Raw genomic sequence first — 23,901 nt, forward strand, 5'->3', positions numbered from 1 at the left:
TAGACTTTAGTGAGTAGTAGAAACTTAACTATCAACCTTACTCAGTTTTACTTGACTTTGCTACGGTCTTAAAACTGAATGAGTTGATTAAATCACTGTCTGGGTCCCATTTGTGTTCTTTTTATTGGGAAAGAAAACAAACGAGTCCGTACTCCCTTCTTGCTTTAAGAGGAGCTTGGGGAAGAAATCTGAATACACTTTCAAGCTCAGACTCTGGAAACAAAGTCAGAATGAAGCTGTAGCCAGGAGTAATGGCAGCTATAGTCCTTGGGTAACCATTCTGGGGCCATAAGTTTTGGCTGCCTTGTCCCCAAAAGTATACGCTAGAATGAGCTGATAATGCCATCTACTTGTTCTCTGTCTTGACCACTTTGGCTGGGGCATGTAGTATCCAATAAACTTAACCATCGAGTAAGGAAGAAGGGTGTGAAAAGCAGATGAGACTGAAGCAAGTCATTTATATTCTGTGTATTTCACTTTTTCGTCTAAAAATTAGGGAGCTGGATTAATTGTTTCCCAATCAATTCTTTGAAGATAAAGCCTAAGAATCTTCCTTAACAGGCAGACACAAATTGAGATAGGCTGAGGATAGCTCAATAATCTTCAGACTGAAGGGTGCATAAGAATTACCTGGGAAGTTAGTTACAACACTGCAGAGTCCTGGGATTCACTTGGAAAGTCAGTGAGTCTGGGCATTTTAAATATGCACCGCAGGCATTTCCTGAAGCAGGTGGTTCAAGGACCCAAGTTTGAGGATGAACCTGATGTTTTCTAAGTTGCTTTTACCCTGGGATTTTATATTTGATTGTGAGATGGATGCAAATCCCTTGCTGTTTAATTCTAAGTAGTTTACAGAATTATACACAATGCAAAAGGATAAATTAAGAATTGTTCAGAAATAAAGGCAAAGTGAATATAAAGGTAGGAAAATACTAAAAGTCGGACTAGTTTTAATATCATGAAATGCAAGCTATATGATTCAGTCCAGTTGCTGGGGTAAGCTAAACATTTGCTATGAAACAACATCAAGAGTTAATGAGCAAAAAAATAAAAGGAAACCATCTTTAGTGGCACACAGACCTGAAACTGCACAGCGATATAGAAGCAATGCTCATCACAGGATCCCTGTAAAAGATACACAGAATTTAGTGCAATCATTTCTTACAACACCAAGTGTTTAAGATAAACTCTAGGGGCCAAACCAATAGTCTAAAGTTTGCATCTCATGCCCAACTTAGCCTCTCCCTACTGCACTTTAAACTGTAAAAGAGCCTAGAAACTTCAGCTAGAACCAGTATATAACTGAAGGTGTCAAAAGAGCCAGCTTCCAATACTTCATTCCCATTTTTGTTCTTAACCTCCCTCCATGTCCCCTATGTCTAGGGCATGGCCAGAAAGATCACAGCCCCTTAGCTGACTGCCCCTCTTACATCCTTGGAACAAAAGAGCCTACCAACAACAATTACGAAGCATTCACTTTATGTCAGGGAACAGACCAAACAGGCGCAGGCAAGCACATTCTGGCTGCAGCCAGCATGATTTCAGTGCCTGTGAGCCTATAATTTCTCCCTGAATTTAAGGTTGATCTCCTGGCTCAGCAGTAAAGAATCCACCTGCAATGCAGGATGATGCAGAAGAAGCGGGTTCAATCCCTGAGTCAGGAAGATCCACTGGAGGAGGGCATGGCAACCCACTCCCGTATTCTTGCCTAGAAAATCCCATGGTCAGAGGAGCCTGGCAGGCTACAGTCCATGATGCTGCAAAGGAGTTGGACATGACTGATAGTTTCTACGGGACTGGTCCATTGAGAAAGGTAATGGAGGGATGAAAGTGAAAGTGGCTCAGTCCTGTCTGACTCTTTGCAACCCCATGGACTATACAGTCCATGGAATTCTCCAGGCCAGAACACTGGAGTGGGTAGCCTTTCCCTTCTCCAGGGGATCTTCCCAACCCAGGGATCAAACCCAGGTCTCCCACATTGCAGACGGATTCTTTACCAGCTGAGCCACAAGGGAAGCCCAAGAATACTGGAATGGGTAGCCTATCCCTTCTCCAGGGGATCTTCCCAACTCAGGAATTGAACCAGGGTCCCCTGCATTGCAGGTGGATTCTTTACCAACTGTGCTATGAGGGAAGCCTTCAATGAAGGGGAAGAAGTTACAATTTTCCCTCTACTCATCTTAGGCTCATTGGCTAGTGCCCTGTAAATTAGACTGACAACATACGGATTAATAAGAGAAAAATAATCAGAAGTTTATTAACATGTGTATCCATTGTGCCTATAAATGGGAATCCTCAGTGATGAGTAACTCAAAGGGGTGGTTAGAATTTGGTCTTATACAAGCATCTGAGCAAAAGAACAACACATTTTTAGAGAAATAACAAGACAAAGGGAAAGACTGACTGTCTAGAGTGGCACATTGTGGAAAGGCAAATACGGGGGAGAACTAGTGGAAGATAAGGCCCAGTTAGTAAAGTCTATGTAGATTCCTCTAGGACCATTTCCAGCTGTCTCCAGTCTCTAGCTGATAACTATACCCAGGAGAAAGGGAAAAGGAGACACCTTTACAAATTTATGTCCTGCCTTTAGGCAAATAAGGGGAGATATCTGCTTCTTTTCAGTTGTCTTTAGCTCAGAGTAATCCTTATGCTAACATGGCAAATTTGGCAACAGCATATTCTGCTGTCCTTCAGTGTCCTGGCTGTGAATTCCCTGAAACAGAGAACAGCCTTGCCTTCCTCTGAATTCTGGTCTATTTTCTCCCTCTCACAGTAAATGATTCTGCACCATAAGATCCTTGAGGGCAGCTTTTTTTCATTTTTATTTTTCACTGCATTTCACATACTGTCTAACACAGCTGGATATATACTTGGCTTTTAATAAACAGTAACTGCTATGACTGCTGTGGATATGATTAAAAAGCAGCACCTTTGATTATGTACTGTGTTGTATGCACTATGCGATTTTACACATGCATTCTGCCTTTACACGTGCCGCTGCTTTCTTCATACATGGCCACTTTACACACGTTCTTTCTAATTTCATTGCCATCTCTGGCTCAGAAAATAGGTAACTTATCAGAGTTCACATAGCCAATAAGTAAATGCAGTTTGATTTGATTCTTTCTACTTTATTCATCTGCCAGATGAACAATTTTCTACACTATTAATATATATGATTTTCCACTCCTACACAATCAAATATACATAAAAAGATAGTTGAACATTTACCCTGTACTAATAATATTAAGAGCTTGGGATTGTTCAGACCAATTATTATGTTTCTGAGTATCTAGAACTTCATAAATAGTGAGGTTCACATTAAATTTTGACCAGCCATAGTTGCTTAGTTAGGTGCAACTTTGTACTGCACATCTTAGGACTTGTGTTTCTTGGATCTGTGCTACCATGGGCAGAAAACTTAAAACCTGAGCGTTTCCTCTGTGGTGGCTTCCAGACCAACTTTTTAAACTCAGATGTGATCCTTTGGTGTTCACTCTAGACTTGCTGACTTTTTTGGTAAACAATCTAAGTGGATTATTCCACCATTTAATTGCCTTTGTTTTTCCTTTCTCAACTGAGGTCTTGGTGTGATTATCATCGGCTTAGCCGTGACAGTGACTGGTATCACTGGTTTATCCACCTCTGCTATTGCTACAAATGGAAATGTCAGAGGAGGTAATTAAACTTGTGACCTGCAAGATCATTTGTAAGGTAAAGGCAACACAGGCTCAAAGAGTTCACCACTGACATTTCTGAAGTGTTTTCAAAGGTAATCCAAGTTGGTTCCATTTTTTTCCTTTTTTTACCCTGCCAGGCAAGAGAGATGCAAGAAAAATGGAGAAGGATTTAACCTTTGTCAAAACCCCAGCTTTCTCATTCAGGTTCCTCTCAAGCAAAAGAGAAGGTCAAATGTTATGTTTTCTCTTTTCACAGCCAGGGTAACTTCTCTCCCAGGACACCAGCATAAGTCAACTTTTTCTTTCCAGGGCCGCAGTTTAGATTGTTTACTTTTGGAGACCATCCTTCATCATAATGAGCAGTTCTCTGACTTGATCTTTATACCAGGCAAACCAGTTTCTCTTTAGCGAGAAGGAACTCCACTGGGGCCCAAAGGCTTGGATGTGAAAACTGAAATTCAAAGCAGTATAGTTTGCAGCAATAGGGAATCCAAGGAAGAAGAGTAAAATGTGATATCTTCTGTCTTTCATTGCTAACAGGTCTTGGAGTTCTCATAATTCTTCTTTCCACCATGGTCACTTCTATTACTGGGTTGTCAACTTCTGCAATAGCAACTAACGGGTTTGTTCGTGGAGGTAAAATTTCTAAGATATCTAAATATTCTCAACGCTTGCTACGGGTAGGCAAAAACTTTTTATTATACTTTACTTCTTTTTGGTGGGAACAAGAAAGTAGCTTGATGTTCTTGAAGTTGGACCCAGAAGAAAACATAAGGTACTGTCCATATAGCCCCCGTCTACTCTGGTCAGCTATGGTCTATTGTCTAACGGTCCTCTCTGGCACATTGCAGGTCATGGAGTCCATATGCACAAACTCCTTGGGTAAATGCTTTACTTTTCAGGCTACTGCACAACTCCAGCTGGTGTTTCTTGAAAACCGATTCCTCAACACAGCTTCGGTTTTAAAGTTTAGTACATTTCAGGTACCTTCTAGACCTTCCTATACCTGGATGCAATGGGATCTTTTAGAACATTTCAGGTTTTTCATGGGGAAACAGATCATTCCTTGACAAGGTTCAAACTGCTGCCTCCTGAAGTACTTACTGGTGACTTCTTGAAGTCCTGGAGCCAAACACCTTTCTTGGGGGATTTTTCAGGTCTTGGAGTCATCATCATCGGCCTGAGTGTGGTAGTGACAACACTTACAGGTATTTCTATGTCCGCTATTTGCACAAATGGAGTGGTAAGAGGAGGTAAGCCAATCCATGCACTTGTGACTATAAGCTTTGATTATGTAGTGATGTCTAGGGTTGTTTTAATGTTGGAAGTAAAATTTGTACGTTGATAATTAGTTCCCAAAGGATTCAAACAAAACAAAATAATCCAAAATTTAAATAGCAAGGCCTGATTCTTTTCACCTAAAATTAAGAGATCTCCAGAAAAGATTTTTTGGGCCGACTTCCTGTGATTGATCATGTTTGTAAAGCAGAGAATGACCAGGTGTCTAGAAAGAAAGCATGTGTTAAAGTGAAATAAATGGTTTCTTTGTGCCTTGGATGAGGCCCGCTGGCTCTTCCCCAGGCCCTCTTAGAAGGGGTCTTCTTGAGCATCCCAGCTGACACGCCTGACACTTCTCATTCAGTGAGCCCTCAGAGTTCACCCCAACGCTATGCTGCCAATGGCCAACAGGCTTCAGAAGATTCTCAAAAAGAAAATAAAACAAAGGGTTACTTTCAAATCATCCAGGAACATATGGGCCTGGGCTGGGAATGAATGAGTAAAGTTTGTCATTGTTCTTCAAACTTCCTTTCTTCCTCGACCAAGTCTAGTAATTGGCTGCTAATGTACTTAATGTAATCAGGACAATGGAAATAATGAGGATTTGCCCAACCCAAATAAAAATTTACATTTTTAGAGAAGGTGTTGCCCCTTCACCCAAAGGAGTTACTAGAGAGGAAACAGTGAAAAGGCGTCAGTGAGAGAGAGTTTTGATTGTAGGTCTGTGTGTTCAGTGTCATTCTTTTACCAATAGTTCAGGACAGGAAGTTATGAACTCACACGGTCTGTGATAACATCCAGTCACCTAGGCCTTTCAACAACTATTTATTTTTGCCTTCAGAACTCAGAACTTTCTTTCAGAACTCTCAAGGTGATTAGCCATTCTGGCTCAGTCTTTCTCATACCCAGAAGGACACAGCCATGTATAGAACTTCCTTTTCAAAGTCCAAGAGAGAAGCAATCATCCTTAGTTCTCTGCATGTTACTTCCCACTTGCCAACCCCATTCACATATGGGTATTTGGGGACAACCATGCTTTCTTGAGCTAAAATCGTCAAAACTAAGTCTGATGTATAAAGTGGATAATACATAGCACTATATAGTTATCAATTTTGATGTAATAAATATACACCAAAAATTATACCAGAAATGAAGCTTGAATGACACTGATAAACTTTACCTACTTCATTTTCTGCCTGTGCCTGCCCGTTTCTGGAAATTTCAGATATGAAATTATTAATCTGAACTCTCCAATGAAGTTAGAGACAAATAATTTTATATTTTCAAAAGACAAAGAATTTGAAAGAAAATTTTGCTATATTCTTATTTGTAGCATTTGTGTACTATGGGTTTTGATAGATTTTATTTAGTCAAGATAGTTCTATTGTAGATTATACACAGAATTCAAAGAAGGGCTAAGTTACTCATTAAGTTGACACAAGATTTCTAAAATTACTAGGATTTGTAATATTTTTATTAAAATAAAAAATTAGAATAGTTAGCATTTTAAATGTTCTCAGACAGTCAAAATTATTTGGTCATATAAACTAAATCCTTTAGCAGTTCGTCAGTATAAAACATGTTCATTTCTTGTTTCAGGTGGGGCCTACTATCTTATTTCCAGAAGCTTAGGGCCTGAGTTCGGTGGATCTATAGGCTTGATCTTTGCTTTTGCCAATGCAGTGGCTGTTGCTATGTATGTGGTGGGATTTGCTGAGACTGTGGTAGATCTTCTTAAGGTAATTAAAAGCTTTTGTTCTTTTCATCTAAGCAAGATAATTCAGTTTAATTTGCTTTTCCAGGGCACCAGAGGATATCATTATGGCAAGATGAGAGGAAACAGATTTATTGTGCAGAATGTGGAAGCTGAATATAGTTGGCATCAGAACTTCTTAGAGTCCTGGCTCTCACACTTAACAGCTGACAGATTTTGGACCAGCCCTTTTGTTCATCTGGACCTTGCTTTTCAAATCCATAATATGGGTTAATAATATTGTCCTATGTCTTTCATATAAATGTGGTACAGATCAACTGAAATAATCGACATGAAATACAGGGTAAAACATGAAAGAAAAGATAAACAATGAGCATTATTGTCAGCATCAATATTACTATTATGGTTACAGATGTCCAAAGGGAAAGAAAGTTCAAACATTAGGACTCACTGTAGGAAACTGGGCATTTTTTAGCACAGGTGCTCCATCTGGATGGTATGTATGTGAGCACATTAATTAACTAGTATATGAGCTAGCTTCCAGTCCTCCTTCTGTGGGAGTGATAGCGGATACTGAATTCAATAGGTAATAGTACTTCTATTTGAAAATCAGATGAATAAATGAATGGATTGTATAGTTCATAGTTTGTTCTTTAATTGAGTAGCACTTATTTTTTGATATTCACATTGGAGACCACTCATTTTCATCTCTCTAGGATTCCCCTTGACACACAAAAATAACTGGTTGTTCTCCTGAAACAAAATGTGATAAGTGTACATACCCATAATTTTACTTAGTGCTACAATAGTTTCAAAAGCTGTTCCTAGAATGGATCTCTAAAAGTTTTAACTCCTAACCTTGGCTATCAAAGGCTTATTATTACAGGAAAAAGTAATGCTAGATGTTTTATCTTCTCAAATTTATGAGCACTTCATTTTTCTATTATCCCCAGACAGCAGGGCATAGTATCTCTTTTTACTGTTAAATGCTACAATAACACATACAGACCAAAAAAAAAAACAAACTTCTAACTATTTAGGGGGGATTTTTTGTTGTTGTTCCAGGAGACTGATTCGATGATGGTGGATCCAACCAATGACATCCGGATCATAGGCTCCATCACAGTGGTGATTCTTTTAGGAATTTCAGTAGCTGGAATGGAATGGGAAGCAAAGGTTAGTTTCTCAAAATGATATTACCAACAACTGCTAGTCAGCTTCCTGAACAAACTGCAGGAATAGAAGGAACTCCATATTCAAAAGGAATTGCTATTATTACTTTCTATGGTAAAAGGAGCCTGGTCAGTGCTCAGTGGAACAACAAGTCCTCAAAGCACAAAGTCCAGGCAGTAGTAAGACATAGCTCGTGTGATCAGGCCTATATTTTGTCCTTTGTTCTGTAGTCACAGTGACATAGCCAACAAGATTGCTGCCATCTTCATGCACAGACCCCTTGTGGTCATAGCAATAGTACATACTGGAGGCCTGTGTCTTTTCCTCATTTCCCTGGTATCCCCTTCCTAGCTGACTGTGAACGCTGACATCCACAAGATATGACAAGTGTGTTGGGAGAAGATAACAGAGGCAGAAACTGTCATTTCCTTCTGAAATCCCGTACTCTAGCAGCAAATCTAAGGGTACCAGAGGCCCTGAAACTAGAGAATATCTGGATTTAATGATTAGTATGTTGTCGTCTAGCCACTAAGTCATGTCTGACTCTTTGTGACCCCATGGACTGTAGCCTGCCAGGCTCCTCTGTCCACGATTCTTGAGGCAAGAATACTGGAGTGGATAGCCATTTCCTTCTCCAGGGGATCTTTCCGACCCATGGATAGAACACGTGTCTCTGCATTGGCAGGAAGATTCTTCACCATCTGAGCCAATAAGGAAGTCACTCAGTGATTAGTATACCAGTTAGTAAATTTCTGAATGGTGGGGAGAATGTCTTTTGCTTGCTTTGTAACTCACTACAGTGACTAGTACAATCGAAACTCCTAGGTTCTTATGTTCCTAGGTGCAGTAACTGGACCTCAAGTGGTCACCAGAAATGGAAAGAGAGCCCAAACCTCCCATTTTATATAATGCAATAGGAAACATTCTTACATGGTGTTTATTTGTGGGTTATGCATTCACACATTAAACAAAAACTGATGAAGTGCTTATCATGTGCTGGGTATTCTGCTAGGCACTGGATATTCAGTGTGACTCACACAGGCACAATCCTTGCCATAGCTGAGCATATGGTCTACGGGGAGATGAGTAATAAAAAAGTAAATATAGAATGGTAAACTGTGAAGTGCTATAAAGGAAATAAACAGGGCACTGAGATAGAATATAGCAGGGGGAACATACGTTAGACTATTCCCTGAGGGAGGCAATGTAGTTTCATGACAGTAGAAGGTAGAATTTAGAGCTCTAGCTCTGTAGTTAGAGTGGATTTGAACCTGGTTTATGTCTATACGACCTCTGGTAAATTACTTAACCTCTCTATCCCTCAGTATTTTTTATCCTTAAAATGATGATAGCAGTATTACCTACTTCATACAGTTGTGGGCGGTTATTATTTACCTGAAAGGATATTGGTAAAGTTAAAACTGCATCTGTTGTACTGTAAGCCCTCACTAAACATTAGCTGTTACTGTTTAGATTCAGTGGGCAAGAAAGCCTCTGTGAAGACATAGGTTTGCAAAATGTAGGGAGAAGTGCATGTCCAGCTGAGGGAAAGAGCCAAGCCAGTAAACACCTTGAAATGTCAGAGGGACTAAAGAACAGATGATTTGGCTGGTCAGCCTTGGAGACAGCTTGTGCTGAGCACACACGGGTATGATCGCTCGACCTCAAGTGCACTAGGCATCCTGGGAATTCTGTGCCTCATTCTGTGTTCTCATACTCCTGCAGTTAGTCCCAGGAAGGGGAAGAATCCATAGGAGCTCTGCCGAGGAAAGAAGACAACTCTGTCAGTGTTATATCTTTTGGCTCCATTTACATTCCTAGGGACGCTGCACTAAGTTACCCGCTTAATACTTAGAATGCTCTTGAAATATCACCTTCAAGTGCCCAAGCACATGCATGCATGCGTGTTTAGTTGCTGACGTGTCTGACTCTTTTGCGAACCCCATGGACTATAACCCACCAGGCTCCTCGGTCCATGGGATTTTCCAGTTAAGAATACTGGAGTGGGTTGCCAGTTCCTCCTGCAGGGGATCTTCCCAACCCAAGGACTGAACCCACATCTCTTATGTTTCCTTCATTGGCAGGTGGATTCTTTACCGCTGCACTAACTCAGAAGCCATGCACCCGTTGAAAATGTAACATCTATTCTTAGGCCAAATAAGGCTTATTAAGATGCCATTTTATAAGAACACCTTTATTACCTACACTGGATAGTAGAATCTTAGCCGGAATTATTAGATAGGGTCTTTATTCAGTGGACATTTACAACTTTTATAACTATGTAAAAAGGTCATTGAATAAATCTAATTTGACCTCCTGTTACTTTGTCATTCCAGGCTCAAGTGATTCTTCTGATCATTCTTCTCATTGCTATTGCAAACTTCTTCATTGGAACTGTCATTCCATCCAACAATGAGAAAAGGGCCAGAGGTTTCTTTAATTACCAAGGTATGTGTGTCAAATAGCTTGCTTTGCAATAAAAGCTTCTTCTTTGCCCGCCCCCATCACCATCCCCATAACCCCTGCCCTGGCCACTGGAGGCCCAGGGAATATTCTCAGGTTTTAGTCAGGAGAGCCAGAGTGAGTCTCAACCTTGCTGCTTGCCAGCTAGACAGGTCACCTAACACTGTTTGTCTCAGATTTTCCTGCCAAGGTGGGAATAATAATAGCAACTTCCTAAAGCGATGTTGAAAAGCAAGTAAGATAGCAGATGTTAAAATGCTTTGAAAACCTTAAAGTGCTGGAACCTAAAAAATAAACCTCTCCTTAAGCAGCAAAATATAAAGAAACTATATATTTTTGGACTAAAAATAACTGTGTACATGTGCAGTTGGGGCAAAATTATAGACAAAAGATACAAAGAGACCAAAAAAATCATCTGCCACTTTTGAAAAGTCTAGAGCAAAAGTAGGGGATTAAAAGCAAAAGCACATGCCCCCTGCACACAATATTACCTCAGAGGTGGGCAAAACACCTAAGCCCAGCCCTCTGGTCCAACCTCTGGACACACTCCCTACCCTCACTCCATAAAAGAAACAAGCTTACCCCTGCTCAGGGAGCCAGGCAACAAGAGAACCTGTTATTTGTTCTGGCTCCCCTCTGCTGCAGCTGGGGCCCCAATAAAGCCTTATCTGAAACAAACAAAAAAAAGACCTTAAACTGTTGCACACGTTGTCTCTGTCGAACAGTAGGGGTGTCTGTGCAAAAAAGGGAACACAGCTCAGACAATGTGCCCAACCACTGGGAGCACCAAAATCAAACACAGACATTTTTTCATCCTGCTAGTCATTTTTGTACCGTGCTTTCTTATGACATTATCTAGTTGAGCATCACCGTCAGGTTTTCAAACAGAAAAGACTGTAGGAACTATTAACATAGCAGCTGTGATCAAGGCATAAACATTTACTTCTCTCTTCTATTCTAGTCCGCCTATCCCCTCTTTCCTAGCTTTCCACCCTAGCATACTCAAGAATCCACGGCTGAGGTTTTTTATATTTCCCGTCAATATTTACCTGGTTGTCACTTTTTGTTCCCTTCTTATATCACATCACTTCTTTCTTCCCGATTCTTTTTCTTTGTAAAGATTGTCTTGCTTGATATGCATATCCTTTTCCTTGTGCTTCTTTTCCCTTTCTCCAGCTCCTGCCATAAATTTTTTGATGTTTTCGATTTTTTTTCTTATTTTTGCGCTTCCCTAGATTCTTTTGTTTACATTTTTCTTCCTTCCTTTTCTTTCTTTGTTTTCCCTTGTGTTTTTCTTTTTTTCTAGATTGTTTCCATTTCATTTAAATAACTTGGTGACAACCTGTGGTGTATTTTTATTTTATGACCAAAGCTCCTCACTGTATATGAGAATTCTTACACATGAGAATTTGATATAAGGATCTAAGATCCAGTCTCTAGTGACAAAGTTCAGGAAGGTTAGAACATTAGTATCAAAACTGTAAGGTGGCTTCATCCACAAGGTTCTACAATTCAAAAAAAAAAGGTGTAGTAAAGCAATATGCTGACTAAGGTATATATACATGTGAGAATTAGTTGTATGTGTGTAGGGCAATATGATGCAGTATATTTGTGGGTATGCCAGTTCAATCATGAGAAAATTTTGTTTCCTTCTTTTTTAGTCTTCTAGATTCAAAGAAATCAGACAACATGGGTCTCCATTTTCATGAAAATTATTGACTTTCCAGAGTATGTTCTAGAGATTTAAAACCTTGTGACATGTATTTTGATACCTGGCAAATATTAACATGAGGTTCATCAAGATTATACCAATATCTTCAAGCTCATTCCATTTAGATTATAGGAACACGTTTGCATTTAGGGCTACAGAAGCCAAAGGTAACTTTATTTCCGGCCAGTGAAGAAAGTCTACATAATAATTTTCTCATTATTTGTGTTGCAGCATCCATATTTGCAGAAAATTTTGGGCCAAGCTTCACAAAAGGTGAAGGCTTCTTCTCTGTCTTTGCCATTTTTTTCCCAGCAGCAACTGGGATCCTTGCTGGTGCCAATATCTCGGGAGATTTGGAGGTATGTTATTTCCTCTGCTTTGTAATTCTAAGAAGCAATGGTGCAGTTGGGCAGGACAGGGAGCTACAGTCATCAACAGTGACCGTGTTTCTCTATAGATTTCAAAGCTGTAAGATTTCTTCAAGGTTTCCTAGTTACTTAAAAAGTTCTCTCTCTTAATGACAAATTTTACTGCCAAATTTTCCTCTTCCTGATAGTTCTTCCAAACGTCTTATTCAGTAAGCTGAGCCACTGGAGAGGCCCCCTCTGTGACTTTACCTTCCTTCCTTGCAAGGAAGACTGGGAAATGTAATGTCTATTTGGACAGCCATGTGCCCAGATATTCTTGCCTGGAGAATCCCAGGGACAGAGGAGCCTATTGGGCTGCCGTCTATGGGGTCACACAGAGTTGGACACAACTGACGTGACTTAGCAGAAGCAGCAGCAGCAGCAGTATTATTTTAGGGAGTTCCAATATTAAAAGATAGGCTTCCCTGGTGGTTCAGTGGTAAAGAATCCACCTGCAGTGCAGGAGACACAGGTTTGATCCCTGGGTTGGGAAGATCCCTTGGAGAAGGCAATGGCAACCCACTCCAGTATTCTTGCCTGGAGAATCCCATGGACAGAGGAGCCTGGCAAGCTCCTCACAAAAGCCTCACAAAAGAGTCAGACACAATTTAGTGATTCAGCAACAACAGCAACAGTACTAAAATGAGGAAGGTGAGAATGGATATTAAAGGACAATAAATAATCTCTACCACACATGAAAAAAAATGGAAAACACAGGTTTTACCGCAACAAATTTGCCATCAACTTTGGAAGACTAGAAATATTTGCAAGTTATCAGGGGAGATATATGTACATATATATATATATGCAAACTGAATGCATTGTCCAAGTAGATTATGAAGTAAAAATAAAGAAGAAATAATTACATTAGGAACAATATTTGCAATGAAGAAACTTTTAAGCAGTAAGTAAAAGCAAAAGCTGGTTACTGACAACAATCAGGAAATGTAAGGGTATTCCAGGCAGAGAAGACAAAAGGACAGACAGGCAAGGGAAAATTGTGGGAACAGGAAGGAGTCTCTCATGATTCAACTGGAGAAGCCCTGATAGGCTGAGCATCCTTACAAGGTTAGGAGAAAGGCTATTGAAGGGGCCTGAATGAGAGATGTTTGCCCTATAATATAAGTCCGTAAAAGTGGGGACTTTGCCTTTGGTTTTGTTCAGTGCTGTGTCCTTGGAGCTAGCAAAGCTCCAATAAATATTTATTCAGTCAATGAACAAAGGCATTCACATTTGTTATATTAAGGACTACAATGCCATGATAAATTCTTCAGCAGAGATGGAACATAAAAATGAGTATGCTGAGGCTCAGAAAAATTAAGTAACTTCATAATGAAGTAAGTAAGTAGTGCTGCTTAACAAAATTTAACTGGACATTGAGCTTCTAGTTTCTTAGATTTGGAAAAATATCAGAGGTCACAGATTTAAATTTCGGTAAACTGTAAGAACACATTCAAAGACTATTGTGCTTTCTTTCATCTAAGTTCTTATTATTTGTTGATTAGTAGTCAGTTCAACTCAGCCAACACTTGTTACTTATACCAGGCATCAAAGACGTGAAGAAGAGCTTGCTTGATCCTTCTCAAGCATACAGTTTGGACAAGACCATGGCAGGAAAAATGGATCAAACAGGTCAGCTTTTGTTAGAGTTAGGAAAGGAACTGGAAAGGATGCTTTTTCTTTCTTTCTTTCCTTTTTTTTTTTTTACTATGATCTACATCACTTCATGGCAAATAGATGGGGAAACAGTGGAAACAGTGTCAGACTTTATTTTTTTGGGCTCCAAAATCACTGCAGATGGTGACTGCAGCCATGAAATTAAAAGATGCTTACTCCTTGGAAGAAAAGTTATGACCAACCTAGATAGCATATTCAAAAGCAGAGACATTACTTTGCCAACAAAGGTCCGTCTAGTCAAGGCTATTGTTTTTCCTGTGGTCATGTATGGATGTGAGAGTTGGACTGTGAAGAAAGCTGAGCACTGAAGAATTGATGCTTTTGAACTGTGGTGTTGGAGAAGACTCTTGAGAGTCCCTTGGACTGTAAGGAGATCCACCCAGTCCATTCTAAAGGAGATCAGCCCTGGGATTTCTTTGGAAGGAATGATGCTAAAGCTGAAACTCCAGTACTTTGGCCACCTCATGTGAAGAGTTGACTCATTGGAAAAGACTGTCATGCTGGGAGGGATTGGGGGCAGGAGGAGAAGGGGACGACAGAGGATGAGATGGCTGGATGGCATCACTGACTCGATGGACGTGAGTCTGAGTGAACTCCGGGAGTTGGTGATGGACAGGGAGGCCTGGCGTGCTGCAATTCATGGGGTCGCAAAGAGTCGGACACGGCTGAGCGACTAAACTGAACTGAACTGTAAGGAAATACTATATATCACAACCAAGTGCCTATGTATAAAAATTTCTTCTAAACTGTTCAACACTTTATTACAAATGATGTCCTCTGATGTTTTCACATCATGTATTTCACACATGTATTGTTTTTTTTTTATTTCTTTATTTTAATTAAAAAAAATTATACATGTGTTCCCATCCTGAACCCTCCTCCCTCCTCCCTCCCCAAAACATCCCTCTGGGTCGTCCCAGTTTTCATGCTAGTTGCAACCTACTGAATTGATTCCATGTTGAAGCTCAGATTTAGCCATTGGGGTTAAAATGGAAGAAGGACATCAGAGGGGAGATGTCTAGTGGGTAACTACATTGACCTGTAATTAAAAATAAATTTAAAAAAAAAGAGAGAGAAAGAGCTAAGGGACTGTGGAACCCAAGAGAAAGGAAATCAAGAGATGATGATGCATTGAGATAATTAACATGATCAGAAGCCAGAGGGGTCAAGCATGTTAAGGACTAAAAGATGACCACATGCTGGGATGTGGCAACCAAAGTTCTGGACTTATAGATAATAATTGTTTCTGAGAGTGAAACTAGAGCATAATAAATTCAGTTCAAGTTAGTAAACATGTTATTTGCACATTGTGGGGATATGCAAGACACTACCTCTGCTCACAACCTCAGAATCCTTCTCAAGATTCCGAGGGTCTTCAGGCTGATAGGGACAGCTAATTAGAACTGGCACAAGGGGATGCTATACAAGGTTCCCATCCTGAACCTTCTACTTGTTAACACACTATTGATGGTCTGTAAATATGTGTGTGGGAGAAGATTTTCAAGGTACACAGATCTAATCAGGAGAGTTAAGATGCAGTTTCAGAGATGAAAGATTAGGATATGGTTGACACGCAACCAGCAGCAACCTGGTAAGACTGCTTGTACTGTGTCCCAAGGGGGAAAAAATATGATATTTAATGTAAAAAGGTGAAGGAAGGTGAGATTTTGTGCTACTGCTTGAAGGATGGAAATAAACATTTGGAATGAAATCTAAGAATCTAAGTCTCGTCCTGACTAGAGGAAAAGTAGCCAGAACAGGCAGTGTGAGTATGTGACCAGACATTAAGATATTGGCATCCCGACTTATATCACATCAAGTTTGACCCTCAAGTAACTCCTAAATAAGGAAAATTTGAGCTTGTAGCACGTCTACAGATACATGGAAATTTTATCTTATGTATAGAGTGGGGTGGATGCTTGCTAAGTCACTTCAGTCATGTCCGACTCTTTGTGACCCTATGGATTGTAGCCCACCAGTATCTCTGTCCATGGGATTCTCCAGGCAAGGATGCTGGAGTGGGTTGCCACGCTCTCCTCCAGGGGATCTTTGTGTTTTAGGTATAACACTTCTGTTCATCTTCATACCTCTTTTCCTTTTATATATTTCCTTTCTTCCCACTTATATAAATTTTTCAATTTTCACTGAGAGCTCAAGAAATCCTTCATCACTGGAAGAAAATTTGAAACATACTATGAATGGATATTGAGTGAGGTTCATTTCAGCCATGGTTGCCCTCTTTTTCCCTCTGTGTGCTACTCAGTGCACACATTCTCTTTTGGAGACAGTAGCTTGAAATGAAGAGGTTTTATATATCAGACAAATCCTGTGCACAGATATTCCTACAAGAGTGGGAAGAAATGAATGACTACAGAATGGCTCCACAGGGCTGGCTTACTTCCCTGTGGGGACAGATTTACTTGGTTTAATTAACATTTCCAGCTGTCAGGTTGAGTCTGCATTTGTCATGAGTTGATTTTTCTGATGGATTTGATCAGCAGATTTAAGTTAATGAAACACAGAACTCAGACTTTCACTGCATTGATTGCTCACTTGTATCGATGAGTCTCATGTCCTCTGGAGGGGGAATTGATGCCTACTGGGATGGTGCTTTCCTCAGTTCAGTATTTACTGACTTCTACTCTATGCCAGCACTGTCTTATAGGTAATGAATACATTGAAATCTCTACGTAATAATCCCTGTTAAGTTGAACTCTATTATAGAGAAGTTATGCTGCTTGGAAATTGATTATGATACGATTCAACCCCCAAAATAGGATATAAAATGGTATATTATATATGATGTGAGCTCAGCTCAGTGAATTTATATACATTTATGGGCAAAAGAAAAGCCCATTTTCTGGTATAAGCTTAAATTTGCCTCTTTCTTTATGCTTGCCTATGGAAATTAAATATCTCTCATTGCAGTTATTCCTGAACTAGATTTCAAATGAGGAGTTTGAGGGATTGGCGAATGTAGCAGATCATCCTTTTTGCTCAGTCAAAAGCTAAGCTTAGTACAGCAGCAGCAAGCTTAGTACAAAACAAATACACACAGAGATATATCGCCAATGTACCAGATATGTTACATTGATATGTTACCCCACCCCCTCAGTACTCTATGGTCCATACATCTGCATGAAATTCACAGGAGATTAAGGGGAGGGACAGAAAGAGGTATTAGTGAGTGAACTAACTAGCCTACTTTTCTGTAAAAACTTCCTCCTGGTCAGTTACAGGTCTCTTCTGTTCAGCACAAAGTTCGACAGATTTCTTTATTCACTCTAAACACCTTGTCTTTGTCCAAAAAGAACTGGAGCTCAGCTCTGCCATTTGCTTGATTTTTTTCTCTTTACAACTTGCCCCAGGAAGGGTAGCCTAAAATTTTGAAAATACAGAACTAACTCCAAGTGATATCTGTTTCTTATTCCACTCTATCTCCTTGTTCCTCTACATTATTTTTTCAAAGGATCCCCAAGATGCCATCCCCAAAGGAACCATGCTGGCCATCTTCATCACCACTGTCGCCTACTTAGGAGTCGCCATTTGCGTGGGTAAGTTATGTTGTCTCTGGTGTCAGAATGCCAGAATTACAAGGGATCCAGTTGCTTTTCATGTCAAGTTTTATGTTTCATGGCTTTCCATGGAACATAAGTTGAAAATTTTTTAATAGACAACAATTTTAATTCCCTTGTTGGGTCCTCTAGGAGTTTGAATGCAATTAAGGTGTAACCACAGGTGTCTCTGGTACTTCCTTGGTGGCTCAGATGGTAAAGCGTCTGCCTACAATGCAGGAAACCTGGGTTCAATCCCTGGGTCAGGAAGATCGCTTGGAGTAGGAAACGGCAACCCACTCCAGTATTCTTGCCTGAAAAATCCCATGGATAGAGGAGCCTGGTAGGCTACAGTCCATGGGGTTGCAAAGAGTCAGACACGACTGAGCAACTTTACTTTCACTTTCATTCTACCTGAACACAAAAGCGAATTTTTTGCTGCTGTAGGTAATAATTCCACTGCCAGGGAAGCCACCACTTCTAGCAACCTCCTCCCCTGCCTTTAGGAGGCAGGTGAGGGACAGAATACGAGTCCAAAACAGAACAAGACAAACAAAAAAACAACCAGGACAAAACCCTTAGAAAAGTATGAAAGATATAGAATGAATGACTGTGACTCCTCCTTGCACTGCTGTCCCTAATGTGGAAATGTCACCGTCACCAACTGGCAGGCAATCAGAACGAGACCCAGCTGCCAGCAGTGTGGGCGGCCAGCCCCCACATTGCTCAGTGAGCAGAAAATATGTGAATTTGCCTGCTGTTCTTAAACTGACTTTTGTTCCACCTGCTGCCTGCAGCCACACCTCCTCCTGGTTAGGGGTCACCTCCGGCTTGTGCCATTACTGGAGAGGAAGGAATGTGAAACATTCAGAGAAGAAAATTTTTCTGTGCACACCTATGAATACAGCCCCAGGCTGGACCACTGTGGAATCCCATCTGGCCATTTAAAAGGGGACATTCTGGTTGTCCTCTGCTTACTAGAAAGGAAATTGAGATAGTACATATGTTCTGAGTTGGATTCTTTGGGGGAAAAAAAGCAAAACAATTAACTTAGATTCTTTCTTCTCTCACTGCCTCTTATTTCCAGAAATTGGATAATGTTGTTAACTCTATTGTGACATTGCCAAGTTTAGTTACAAATCAAGGGATATTATTCCAATGCTTTAGGAAATCAATACTTTTTAAATGACATTGAAATTACCTAAATTTCACAAATGGTTTTTCTTTCTCCTACAAAGTAAAAAGGAAGGGATAAATAAAGGTACAGGCCTGACTTCAGAGATTCTTCTCATTTATTGGTTTCTGATGGGTAGAAAAACATGTGCTTCTATATTTTTCTCAGGATAAGAAAAGGATATTCATGAGGTCCCTGGCCTGTCATTAGTGCAAATAATAGCTCATGGCTTCATGGGAATTTGGGGAGTTTGATTATGCAGAAGTGAAACCACAAGATTTTTAAAAGTCAGCTCAGCATAAATGAACAGTGCAAAGAGGTAAAATCTGGACTGGATAGTTTTGCTTAGTAACCAACCAACACTCGCAATTTCAAGTATCTAAGTAGAGGTTGGTAGGCCACTTCTCAGGGCTATATAGAAAGGGTTCCTACACTGATCATTTTAAATGACTCTTTCAACTAAAGGATTCAGTAAGTTTTAAGTCTTTCCTTGATTCAAAGGGTATAAATTCAAAGAGTATGAACTCTATAATTGAGAGTTCCCATTAATATCTATTACTGGAATGTCTCTTAAAATAACTAGCAAGGAATGAGAACTCATCTGGCTGGAGACTGAAAAGCAAAATGAACAGTTTCATTGATTGGCATTTAGTTTGTAAAGTATTTACCCTTAAAGTAGTTCAGAAAAATTTATATATATATTTCACAGCTATATTCATATCTCAATAATCCTGTCAAATACATAATGGCAGAGAATACAGTTAGAAAAATTCAGAAGAAAAATCAGTAATTAAAATATATATGTCAAGAATCTTTAAAATGCACACAACTCCATTTTGAGGAATCTATCCTAAAGAAATACTTCGAATTACAGAAGAAAAATTGTATGCACAAAGATGTTCATAGGATGTTTGTTATAGAAAATAACAGAAATTAACTCAAAGGTACAAAAATAATAAACTGAGATAAATACTTGATATAGCAGTTTGACCATGAATAGTACCTGGGAAGGGCTTCCCATGTGGCTCTAGTGGTAAAGGAGAGATAAGAACAGATTGGATCCCTGGGTCAGGAAGATCCCCTGGAGGAGGATACGGCAACCCACTCCATATTCTTGGAGAATTCTGGAGAATGCCACGGACAGAGGAGCCTGGTGGGCTACAGTCCGTGGGGTCGTACAGAGTCAGACATGACTGAAGGGACTTAGCATGCATGCACACATTACCTAGGAAATCTTAACATTTTATCCCCAAATAGTTTCTGTATCATTTAAACCATTGAAATTTTATAAAAAGTAAAATTATAATGGTTTAAGAAATTATACAAAGAATACCATTAGTTGAAAATAAGAGCTCAGTTCTCTTAATTACTAGTATTCAATAATGTCATCCCTTGGTTCTCTCACAGATGAGGAAATAAATCCTTCTATCTGAAAAGCTCCCAATCAGTAGCATTAACCTGGAAATCTGAATTGAATAAATATTACATGCAAAGAAAGCACTGCTACGTGTACTTCCAAAAGGAAAGAAGTCTCAATCCCAAGCGTCTTACAGAGGCAGGCAGAAAGCTAGGACTTTAACCACTCAAGGACACCTTAGAGATAGGGGCCGCTCCCAGGCCTCAGAGGATGGGAACTTTCAGGTGTCACGTCAGAGGAAATATTGACCATGAAGACAGGATAGGTCAAATTAAACTAAGTATGTTTTCAGAAGAAAAACGTGTGTGCATGCTCAGTCGTGTCTGACCCTTTGTGACCCTATGGACTGTTAGCCCACCAGGTTCCTCTGACCATGGAATTTTCCAGGCAACAGTACTGGAGTGGGTTGCCATTTCCTCCTCCAGCAGATCTTCCCAACCCAGGGTCAAACCCACATCTCCTGAGTCTCCTGCATTGCAGGAAGATTCTTTTCTGCTTGAGTCTTTGGGGGATATCTGAACCCTTCAAGTAAAGAAATGACAGACCTTGTTGTTTTCCCAGGGGCTTGTGTGGTCCGAGATGCCACTGGGAGCGTGAATGACACCATCATTTCTGGGATGAACTGCAATGGTTCAGCAGCCTGTGGGTTAGGCTACGACTTCTCAAGATGTCGACATGAACCATGTCAGTATGGGCTGATGAACAATTTCCAGGTTTGAACTTCAAAAATTAATAACGTTTACTGCTATTGCTTCCATTTTTTAGAACATCATGTGTAATGAAACTTCTGACTCTCCAACAGATTGGTTATCGACTGATTCTAATTCAGCAAGGAATAATTTGTGTGGGAGGAAAGGGAGTCCTATAGGCATTCATTATGTGGTTACACTCACTGTGGTGGTGAGAGAACAGGCAGTTGTATGAATTGCATCACCCAGGGAAAGATTACTGCCCGCCATTATGCATCTTCCAATCAATCGTGTAAGATTTCCTGGTGGGCAGATGGAGAGACTTCGATTAGTTAGCACTGGGAACACATTTCATGCCTGGGCTTCACTCAGGAAAAGCCTCTGTGATGGTCCTGGAGTGTGTGGAGGACAAGGCCAAGGGGGGAATTGTGAGTGGCAGAAGGGGAAAAAGAGTGAGGGGGAAAGGAACCAGGGAAGTTGGCGAGACTATGGAACTTAAAACATATTAATTTGCCTGAATGATTGGGGAGCAGAAGGAGAAGCAAATTTGTTGCGAAGGCTTCATTCATCTATTTTAATAACCAACAAAGAGAAATTAACTCAGCTGAAGTCATTATTACAAACATGACTTAAATTGATAGAATCTCATCATGTCTCAGACCTAAACTTATGTTTAATGAGCACAGGAAAAGCAAAGATTTGAAAAGCTTCTATGTGCAGGAAGAACAAGAAAGGCTAATGCCTTTTAAAAAGATTGGTAAACAGCTGAGTCCCTCCCCAGACTTTATTAAAATACCACTTTCTGCTGGATAGAATTTCCCGTTGACCAAGAAACAGATGCCCAGAAAGGACAGAGGGGAAAAATATAAAAATTCTTGAAATAATTTCCTTGTTTATTCTTTCCAGTATCTTCTGGACATATTGTGGTGAGCATTTGTTCCTTTTATCCAAAAACAGCAACAACAAAGGCATTTCCATTTTGAAAAAAACAACTATTAAGAACTCAGAATGAAGCAGGGGGGAAAACATCTGATTAGAAGCAATTAGCTTACAAAAGAGATTCGAAACCCCAGAAAGTGGAAAGGGAAGCATTTGCATTAAAATTTGGCTCAAATTTTTGTTTTAACTCTGTTGGATGAGTCTCCTTACTTGAACCTCTCTCCTCAAGGTCATGAGCATGGTGTCAGGGTTTGGCCCCCTCATCACTGCTGGGATCTTTTCTGCAACACTCTCCTCGGCCCTGGCCTCCCTCGTCAGCGCGCCCAAAGTGTTCCAGGTGACACAGGCATAAGAGCACGTGCTTCTCCCTCCCCCTGAGATATCTGCTCTCACCGGTGATCATTTTCCATCATTTTCTGAAACAGTTTAATGTTTGCATCTGGCTCCGACGCTATGTCTGCCACATAGTCGAGATCGATTCAAATAATATAAAGAATGATAAACTGCAGTGTTAACTTGTGTTCATATTGTGTATCACTTTGTCTTTTCCCCAAATCTTCTTGTTTGAATAGCCCAGGGAAAATGACTCTGCATAGATATAAATGACGAATTTCTCCTCTTTTCCATTAGGCTCTGTGCAAGGACAACATCTACAAAGCTCTGCAGTTCTTTGCAAAGGGATATGGGAAGAACAATGAGCCCCTTAGAGGATACTTTCTCACTTTTGTTATAGCCATGGCGTTCATTCTTATTGGTTTGTAGTTTTCTTATTCTTACTGAAAGCCAACAAATTCTTCCGATTACTCATAGGGTTTTCCTGTGACCTTGAGAAAGTATCTGTTGTATGTCTAATACTGCATTTGGGAATATTGCAATCTAAGAAGGAAATGAGAAATCCTTGTGTGTGGAGGGCCTTGGAGGACTTGAGGTGGGCTTCAGACTTTAATCTCTTCTTTGAATCTGAATGTTGGAAATCCATCCAACCAAATGCAACTGACTCCTTCCTCTGACCTGCCTGATACTGTCTAATCCCACATTGCCTCCAGCTGCCACCTGTCCTTACGTCTTCTGGCCACCAGCAGGAGAGCTGAAATGTCTGTTCTCAAAATGTGGTCTGCTGACCACAAAATGTGGTCACCTGTGGATCTGGAAAATTGTGGATTGGTCACACCCAATCCCATAGCTAGAATCTCTGGTGATAAAGAATCCTAATTTTTACAAGTTCCCAAAATTCATAGACCACTAATATTTGAGAACCACTTACCTTGGCTCTTTCTCCCTAAGCAATATAGAAACAGCTACATAATCTCAAAGAGACACACACCTCAAAGTTAGCCTGCACATTCCTTACTCCTCCTTAAGGTACCACCATTGCAGGTGAGCAGAAGGCAAGGATGACAGTAACTATGCATAGACAGGCAGAGTCAGATTCAGCAGTAGTGCTGAACAACGAGGGCTTCTCCTCATCCCATAAACTCAGGAAGTGACTATAATTCACGCATCCTCATAAGATTTCCACAAGGTTGAAGAGGGGAACATATGACTCTCCATGTCTACACATAATCACTTTTTGGTTAATTTTTTTTAAATCTATGTTTGTTAGATTTTTTAAAAATGAAAAAGTAATTATGTGTATATATGTTTCAATTATAATTTAAACTTTAAGACTTCAATTATTGTCCTAGACTTCAGTTAAGTGATCAAATAGCCCCAGATTTTAAAAATCGTATACATTAAATAATAGTCTTAAATGTCACTCTTTCAGAACCCAGTAGCTTAGCTTCATGGTGCCAGCTTTGCGACAGCTATTTTTGCCTACATTCTTGCTGGCATCCATGTTCTACAGTCACACCCAGCTTCCACCTGCATCTTCTTCACTGAAGGTGATAGCTGTCTGATCTTCAGATAAATGAGAACATCTCTAAATTATTTTTTATATCATAGAGTAAACATCCCAGCTAGGATTTAACCATACTGGATATTTACCTAGTGAGGTAAAACTTTTTTTCAGCAAACCTTCAGAGG

At 40.1% G+C, this 23,901-nt stretch overlaps 1 protein-coding gene across 7 annotated transcripts in view; it reads left to right on the top strand.

Annotated features, from left to right (window-relative positions):
• SLC12A1 (solute carrier family 12 member 1) overlaps positions 1-23,901 on the top strand; it is an 87,613-nt gene that overhangs the window by 12,332 nt on the left and 51,380 nt on the right. For 2 of the 7 annotated variants that reach the window (XM_086320757.1, XM_086320758.1), the window contains exons 5-14: positions 4,221-4,316; positions 4,838-4,933; positions 6,558-6,697; positions 7,738-7,848; positions 10,182-10,293; positions 12,251-12,378; positions 17,573-17,657; positions 20,810-20,961; positions 22,106-22,213; positions 22,507-22,630. In XM_086320757.1, the coding sequence (XP_086176883.1) occupies positions 4,221-4,316; positions 4,838-4,933; positions 6,558-6,697; positions 7,738-7,848; positions 10,182-10,293; positions 12,251-12,378; positions 17,573-17,657; positions 20,810-20,961; positions 22,106-22,213; positions 22,507-22,630 (1,152 nt within the window). Of the gene's footprint in view, positions 1-3,582; positions 3,679-4,220; positions 4,317-4,837; positions 4,934-6,557; positions 6,698-7,737; positions 7,849-10,181; positions 10,294-12,250; positions 12,379-17,572; positions 17,658-20,809; positions 20,962-22,105; positions 22,214-22,506; positions 22,631-23,901 lie in introns of all 7 variants that reach the window. The other 5 variants (XM_086320759.1, XM_086320760.1, XM_086320761.1 and 2 more) reach the window with 3 other exon arrangements.

The sequence above is a fragment of the Bos grunniens genome, chromosome 10 (assembly GCF_055505025.1).
Source record: "Bos grunniens cultivar Pamir isolate PY7600 chromosome 10, Bosgru_T2T1.0, whole genome shotgun sequence".
Taxonomy (NCBI): Eukaryota; Metazoa; Chordata; class Mammalia; order Artiodactyla; family Bovidae; genus Bos; species Bos grunniens.